This window comes from Alligator sinensis, unplaced genomic scaffold (assembly GCF_000455745.1).
Source record: "Alligator sinensis unplaced genomic scaffold, ASM45574v1 scaffold330_1, whole genome shotgun sequence".
Taxonomy (NCBI): Eukaryota; Metazoa; Chordata; order Crocodylia; family Alligatoridae; genus Alligator; species Alligator sinensis.
Genome location: NW_005842178.1, coordinates 1,185,359 through 1,193,041, shown reverse-complemented (window position 1 = coordinate 1,193,041; position 7,683 = coordinate 1,185,359). Strand labels below are relative to the sequence as shown.

General features: G+C 43.4%; 2 protein-coding genes across 3 annotated transcripts in view; both read left to right on the top strand.

Annotated features, from left to right (window-relative positions):
• The window catches only part of ERI2 (ERI1 exoribonuclease family member 2), a 62,676-nt gene that overhangs the window by 9,470 nt on the left and 45,523 nt on the right, over positions 1-7,683 (top strand). Inside the window, exons 1-2 of one of the 2 annotated variants that reach the window (XM_025207003.1) lie at positions 2,684-2,696; positions 3,751-3,828. In XM_025207003.1, the coding sequence (XP_025062788.1) occupies positions 3,810-3,828 (19 nt within the window). In that variant the 5' untranslated portion in view covers positions 2,684-2,696; positions 3,751-3,809. Of the gene's footprint in view, positions 1-2,683; positions 2,697-3,750; positions 3,829-7,683 lie in introns of those variants that run through there. The other variant, XM_025207002.1, reaches the window with a different exon arrangement.
• DCUN1D3 (defective in cullin neddylation 1 domain containing 3) overlaps positions 1-7,683 on the top strand; it is a 31,614-nt gene that overhangs the window by 9,500 nt on the left and 14,431 nt on the right. The window contains exon 2 of the mRNA XM_006026097.3: positions 3,751-3,828. The gene's annotated coding sequence lies outside the window, so the exon portion shown is untranslated. The remainder of the gene's footprint in view (positions 1-3,750; positions 3,829-7,683) is intronic.

Genomic DNA, 7,683 nt, shown 5'->3' with positions numbered 1-7,683 from the left:
CTTTCACTTTGTTCTTCAGTTTGTTTTTCTTCAGAAAGCCTTGTTCTATAATTAACACAGCATGATAGACTGCAGGGCTGAAACGCCGCCTTATACTATTTTTTTTTAGACTGTATTTATTGCAATTTGAACATCAAATGTTTGCCATATTGTGGCTTTCTTTCATGGTATGCTCTTAGATGAAGAGTATAACAGAACAGGTGTCTTTTGTGCAGAGCCCTTTAAAGGAAAGTGTTTTCTTTGATGATACAGTCCTAGACTCTTTCCTAACAACGCACAGTGTCTAGACATGATCATTTAACAAGAAATTCTTAGAACACTTCCCAGCTATTGTGAGACTTGCTTCAGGGGAGCTTCAGATGTTTGCAGTTCATGCTACAGCGAAGTGTCTGCACAGTTCTGATTCTTGGCACTGCTAACTGGCTCAGAAATATAGGGCTGTAGTCATAGAGCAGCAGTTTCTGGATCTGTTGTAAGCTGACCTCTGGCTATATAAGACTGCATTTCTATGATGGAGCTGTTTTCTTTCTGATCCCACCCTTTCTCCTCCTATTTACTGTAAATGTACTTATCTTAAATTGTTGATTGCCTTACGGGATTTTTTTTTTTTTTACTTTGATGCCAAATTTCCAACTTGTGTGATGAGTGAGCTGTGGTTTTTTAATTCTCCCATCAACTTGTTTATATGATTTGACCCATTACCAGCAGCAGGCAAACTGAACTTGTCCATTAGTTGGTTGAAAAGGTGAACTGAGACCTGTGTGATCTTTCTAGGTTCTCCCTGCACTTAAGCAACCACATGGGAAGGGCTGCACAAACGTGTAGGTATAGTACAGAAACCATTAACATTTCATTTTGAGAGGCTTGAACAAACTTTATTCAGTTTGGATTTATCAAGGTTCCTACCTCCAGAATTTTGGTGGCAGGCTGGGGGTGGGCTGGGGACAGGGTGGAGCCAGACCAGCCTTGCTGCTCAGTTGCTGAGTTCTGCCACAGGCTCCCCCTGGGTCCTACTGCTACTGTCTTCCTGCCAGCTTTGATAGGCAGCCAGGGGAAGATAAAAATTAATTTTCTAAAATTTTTAGGGGCCCCATAGGCCAAATAGAATGGTCTGGCGGGAAGGATTTGGCCTGCGGGCCGTATTTTGCCCACCCCTGCTGTAGACTGATGGTCTCACATGACCTTAACTTTGTAGTTGTGACCTAGGGACCTAATTTAAAACCCTTGCTACAGAAAGTTGATGTTCTCTTCTTCCATAAGCTGCTGTGGAAGGTAGGAAGAAGGCATATGGCAGTGTGTGTACTGTAACTCTCGGTGTTTTTTGGAGGACCTTTTTTTGAATGAAGATTTAAGTAGCTAAGACTTTGTTTTGCTTCGCTGATTTGCTTGTTTGTACCAAGTCTTTATTCTCCATCCTAAAGTTAGTATTGTCACTGTGCTAAAATTATAAGCTTAACAAACAACTGGTCAAAACAGCTATTAAAATACCAGGTTTTGGAAGTATTGCCAAAACCAACTGCATTATTCTTTGCTGTTTGTAGCTCCTTTTTGATGGACTTAAGCTGCCGGGTATTGTGCAGTCTGAACAAAGAATAATGGGTAACATGACTGAATCAAAAATAACTAGGGAAAGCTTGTATTCGAACGTGTTAACGTTTTCTGGCACCTAGCACTATCTAGCACAGGGATGGGCAATTATTTTGGGTGGAGGGCCGCTTACTGAGTTTTGGCAAACTTTCAAGGGCCGCATGGGTAGACTTGCTCTTTGACAGGTGCCTTGCCCTCTGGTCATTATCTTGGGACCGTAAGTCCCACTCCCTAACCTCTGACCTTTGCCACTGGAAGTCCCTCCGCTTGCCCCTGGAAATACTCCTTTGGGGAAGATGGTTTGCCATCTTAGAACGGAAAAAAACTACCAAATTGTATACTAAAAATCAAACACCCATAATATTTCCTGAACTAAAGCACATGTTTGCTTGCAATTTGTTCTGCAGTCGACTGAAGATGCAAATTTGTTAGCTTACCCCAGCTAGTCTTTCAGATAAGCATTGAGCTGTATAGCTCCATAATGCAAAATGTAGTCATGTTTTGGTTTCACCAAATTGCTTCCCACATGTGAAAGCATTGTTCTTCCCACATGTGAAATATTTTAAAAGACCACAGGTTTTATATATTGCTGCTTCTCTTATGACAGCATTGCAGTGAGAAAATGTTTATTTCATTTACTTCCATTAGAGAGAATGGGGCAGTGGGGGGGAACCCCACCTGAACTCCCAGCAATCCAGTTCCTTTTGCTCACACTTGGCTTGAAGCTTTCTTGAGCTGAACAAATACTTCGTTGGATGCACTTTGCAGGACGTGGACAGGGCTCAAAAGTGGGACAGGGAAACAGACCAGGTCTGTCCAATGACTAAACTGTGGGGAGCTGCATAGGTGAGCTGTCCCACATGGGTCTACTCGCACCTCCCTGTGCTGCAGCATGTGGTCACGTGAGTGTGATTCCACTCCTGGACAAAGCATGCCTACACAGACATCATCATCATCTCGCTCCCCCCCCCCGGTTGGTGTGACTTCCCGTTTCCTGACTTGCCCTCTGGTTCCCGCACCACTTGCTGTACAGCAGTGGAAGCCAGAGGAAGAAGGGGGAGAGACTTCAGCAGCTGTTGCAGCCAGAGCTGTAGGAGAGCAGTAGCCAGGTGAGAACCCAAGGGCTGTAGTTCAACTCCTTGTGAGCCCCCTGTTGCCAGTGGGCTGCCAATTGGACAGCCCTGACATAGGCTATAAGAATATTTGACATGAGCAGCAGAAATCAGTCTGTTTCCCTTTTTCATGTGTGGTTGTGCATATGAGCAAGTCTCCAAATCTGTGCTGAACAAGTAGTCCTAAAATAGAGTGACTATGCAAAATAGCGCCTCTTGATCAACTCACCTGTCCCCTGGATGCACTGAGAACCACTTATACATTGCTTTACTACCTGATATGAGACTTTTTATTATTCTTATGAGAAGCTAGTGCATCTTTGGCAAGGAGATTTAGATTATGTACCAACGGAACTGTTGACTAACTTCTGCCATCAGGACCCTTACTGCATGAAGCCGGAGAAGCCCAGCTTGGATAGTTTTTGTTTGAATTTGTAACCTGGGAGATGAGGATATTTAGCAGGTTTCATCTAAAGCCTGTGAGTCATAATGAACATTAACCCCCAATTGCTCTTCTGAAGGTGGGGGGATCATTTTTAGAGCAGAGCTGCATTCTGACTGTAATTTATTTGGTTCTTCCATGGATTGCAAGACCACTTAATCACATTGATTACTGGTTTTCACATATGCTATGAATGCACATTAACTTTATCTTGAGCGTGAAAAACTGAGCACTAACAGTCCTTTCCTAAAGGTCAGGGAAGCACACCTACTGTGACGGGTGTTGAGCTGAAATGTCTATTGAGATAAATATTGTTGCTTTATCAACATAAATTAACTACATGATATGGTATACGCATATAGGAACATCATTAACCACTATAACAGCATTGATGTAGTAGTTTGCTGATTGTGTCTGAAAGAGTCAGTGCTGCTTAACTGAAATGCTAAATCAGGTTTGTAGAAATGTGACTTTGCAACACCACACTTTTATAATGAAATGGGAGTTCCTCATGGATTTGCTGATGGTGGTTATGGGATGTGTATCTTAGTTATTGTCATCTGTCTTTTAAAATGTAAAGATTTCTGAATGCTGGTCTTTATCTTACAGCTTTCCACGTGAAGTCCTGGAAGTCGGAAGGAGACTAAGTAATAGTGAAATGACCCGTTATGCATTTGAGAATACTGTGTAAGTAGTAACTTATTGATGATGCTTCCACAATCATTGGAGAAAAGAAATCAACTGTAACTTACCATTCCCCTGTCCATAGAGCAAGCGAACTAGAGGGTTTCCCAGGTGGGAGCTCCAGATAGGAGGAAGAAAAGTGAGCATGCACAGAATTGCCCCCTGTGAAGTGTGCTAAAGAAAATCCAGGCATATCCTTGAGTATCTGAACTGAGCTAGGCCATTTGTGCTACTCTGCATAGCTTCTGCTCCTTCCTCTAGTCCTTGTCCATCACGGGTTAGATGGTGGCTGCTGTATAAAATCCTGTAGGAGCTTATGCTCATTTTCATTGGAATTATCCTATGAGTTTGCTGGGAGATGTGAGGATGTCCTGCTGTTGAGCCTGCCACGCTTCAGTTACATTGTACTCCATGGGTTGAGAGAAGCAGAGATGTGCTTGCCTTGACTCTACCTCATTTGTAAAGGGTTTCCCTAAACTTCTCATCCTTTTTGCAGTGAAGGAACATCTGTTTTTTTGTTTTGTTTTTTTTTTCTTTCCTTCATCTTCCCTGTCATTTTATGTGGTGTGGTTTGTTTGTTTGGTTTTTTTTTAATATTGACCAGGAATTAAAATCGGAGGTAGTAGCTGGTGTGTTAACCACATACTGTTTTTGATCTTTATTATTCTCCAGATGTAAAAAGAATTTTTCCTACTTCTTTGGTCAGAGTTGCAGCTTAACTTATTTAGTAGCAGCACACTTCTGTCCATTTTAGAGATTGCCTTCCTTTTCCCCACAGAACATCATTTTGGTCACTCCCATGGACAGCCTTTCTTAAAAAATAAATAATAAAAAAAAAAGATTGAGTTGCTCCACTAGCTTATTCCTTCTGGACCTAATGTTGCATATCATATGGACCAGCTGACTCCTCATTGTAAGTGTTTTCATACTGCTTTTATAAATGTCTTCATTAACAAGATCTTCCTAATTGTATGTACCTCTGCCCATAGAATTAGTGTGCTTTGACAAATCTCAGTCTTAATATGTGGTTTTTGTTTTGCCAGTTTTAGTCACTAGCAATAGATTTCCTGTGTTCTTAGTTGTTTCCTCCCTGACTACAAGTAGAACATGCAGCATCATTATGGATCTCTGCATTTAGTTTGTTGTGGTGGAAAACAAGCTTATGGACATCTCGATGATTCATGCTTAGCTGTAAGTGACTACTCAGACATCTGTTGAGTAATAAACTCCTTCAGGAGCACTGTATCCTGTGGCTGTGATTTGCCTTCAGGTTTTAGTCCCAGATTTTATTCTTTGGTAGTAGAGGTCTATAATAAGTCTGTAACTTTGGTTTTTCACTCTTGTTCTCGCTCTTGTTTTTTGCATCTCTAACAAATTTGTAGTGTTAAAATTATATGGTGTTATTCTAGTTTCTGTTACTCTGTCTTTATACGCGTCTGGCACTCTGCCTTTTTAAATGTGAGGATCCTTTTTCTAGGCCCATGAGAACTTCACATGGTCATATCAGCATTGGAATTGCAAGAGAATTTCTTTGGTAAGCTTTAATTTAGGTTTGCTTGGTCATAATCAGGGATCCGGGTTTTCTGTTTGCTGCAGAAGAACATGGCAAAATGTGGATTTTTCTCCTTTTAAAGGAGAAAAATGTGGATTTGCCCTTGCAAGCTGGCAGAGTGCCTCCCCAGACTTCTGCACCCACAGTGGGGTATGGAACTGCAGCCTGGCTGGATGCACACTGGGCAGGATCTGCCTCTCTGGCCCAGCAGGCAGGACCTGGTGCAGGAGGGGGTGCTGCGGCATGAAGGTGAGGTGCCCCCGCCCACCTGGCAGCAACGGGGTGGTACGGTGCAGCACTCCCTCCTGTACCGGGTCCCACCTGTTGGGCTGCGGAGGTGGCTTCTGCCCATAGTAGGTCCGGCCTGGCTGTAGTCCTGCACCCCACTGGGTGCAGAAATCTGGGGGTGGGGGGAACATGCCTTCCCATGGGCCCCCCAATGTATTTCCTGTGCCCCCTCACCCCCTCAATGCGTCACCTATGCCCGCAGCCCCCTTCTCCACACACCCGCCTCCTTCTCCACATGCCCGCTTCCTTCTCCACACACTGGGTCTGGGGGCAGGGAACAGCAGGTTGGGAATGAGGGGGACTGGCAGGGATGGTGGGGGCTGTGGGTCAGGAGTGAAGGGCAGAGGTGGGGATGGGACTGTGGGCTGGGAGTGAGGGGCACCACACTGGCATATTTGGGCTGCTCAGTGCCACAAAGCAGCGGGGGGGGCAGCTGCAACTGGACTTGTCCTGGTGAGCAAAGGGGGTAGCAGGAGGTCTGATCTTCCATGATGAAACAAAACCAACCAACCAAACAAAAAGCCAAAATCAAATGCCAAAATATATAGGCATTTAGAAGTTATTTTATTACAATTATTGAGGCACTGGTAGGCTTCCAAATTGCTTTAAAATTGTAAATATATCAATAAAAATGTTACATGCATACATACCACATTATAGTGGTATTTAATTTTAATAGTGGAAAAATGTAGATTTTGGGTGTTTTAATAGGAATATTTGGGATTTTTTAACAGAGAAAACCATGATCCCTGGGAATAATAGTCAGTGGAACCCAGAACTAACCCTTTTTTTTTTTTTTGCACTCATTAGCCTCTGGCATAATTACACAGGGACATTTCCACACACCTCCCTTTTCCCCCTGCCCCCACCGCTTTAAATGGGAAGTAATGCTCTTCTGATCCCCTGTTGAATTCTGGTTTCTAAGCATAGAAATTGGTCTGCTTCTCCAACTTCCCCCAATTATTTATTTGCGTACGCGTATGCATGCACACTTGCCCACATGCCCACTTTTTTTGAACAGGAGGCATAGTATGAGAGTGGAGTATGAGAGCAGATCCTGTAGCGTGAAGATGGCATTCCCACACTGGCGAACAATTTGACAGAGGAGGGAGGGAGAAAAAGGGTGTTGGGAGGAAGGGTCCAAAAGTTGTACTTGTTCTAAACAAGGTAATGAGGGAATTTGTCAGTAGATGCAGCGTAATGCTTTTTAGTTGCTTTTTTTTGGGAGTAGTATGCCTCAAAATACTTGTAACATTGCATCAGGTTTCCTGTACAAGAGAGAATTGCAACAATGGTGCTTTAAATCTCTTCCCATGTCTGCTTGTAAAAGGTAGGGTTACGTTTTGGAACGGTTTCCCATAGAGGGAGGGAAAATGTGCCACTGTGGGCCAGATGGCTCGGGCTGTTTGGGCTCTGCTAGCATGGATGGTGTGCTTGTATTAACAGCACTCCCCCTATCAGAAAGCAAGTCGTATAATAAGGTGCAGTGGCATTGGAATACAGGAAAATCCTTTCTGAAGTGAAGAGATGCCTGGGCAAGATGCTTGCTTGGCTGACTGGCACAACACAGATTATTAACAAACAATTTTGGTACGGCTTTCTGAACCTACCAGGAAGAGTGCTTCCCTGCCCTCCCCACCTCCCTTTCATCTCTAATATCTGTTGATCTGTTGTTTTGGCTGAACCTCACCCAGGCAATTCCAGTTGCCATCATTTAGAATAAATAGATAAGTCACTGGGGTTATGAGGTTGATTACGTCACTACTTTTAGACTTCAATATCGGACATTTGTCGTGGTACCGATACCAATGGAGAACAGAAATTGTGACTGCAAAGGACACAACATACTCATGCTGTTTATAATTGAGCAGTGAACCACCTTCTGTACCCTAGATAACAGGAATTACCATACAAGAGCTGATCGGTCTTCCCTGCAGTCCATTATCCTCAACTGTTACCAGATGCTGGAGAGGAAGTTGCAGGAAATCCTGTGTTTGTAGGCAGTTAGGGAATAACCT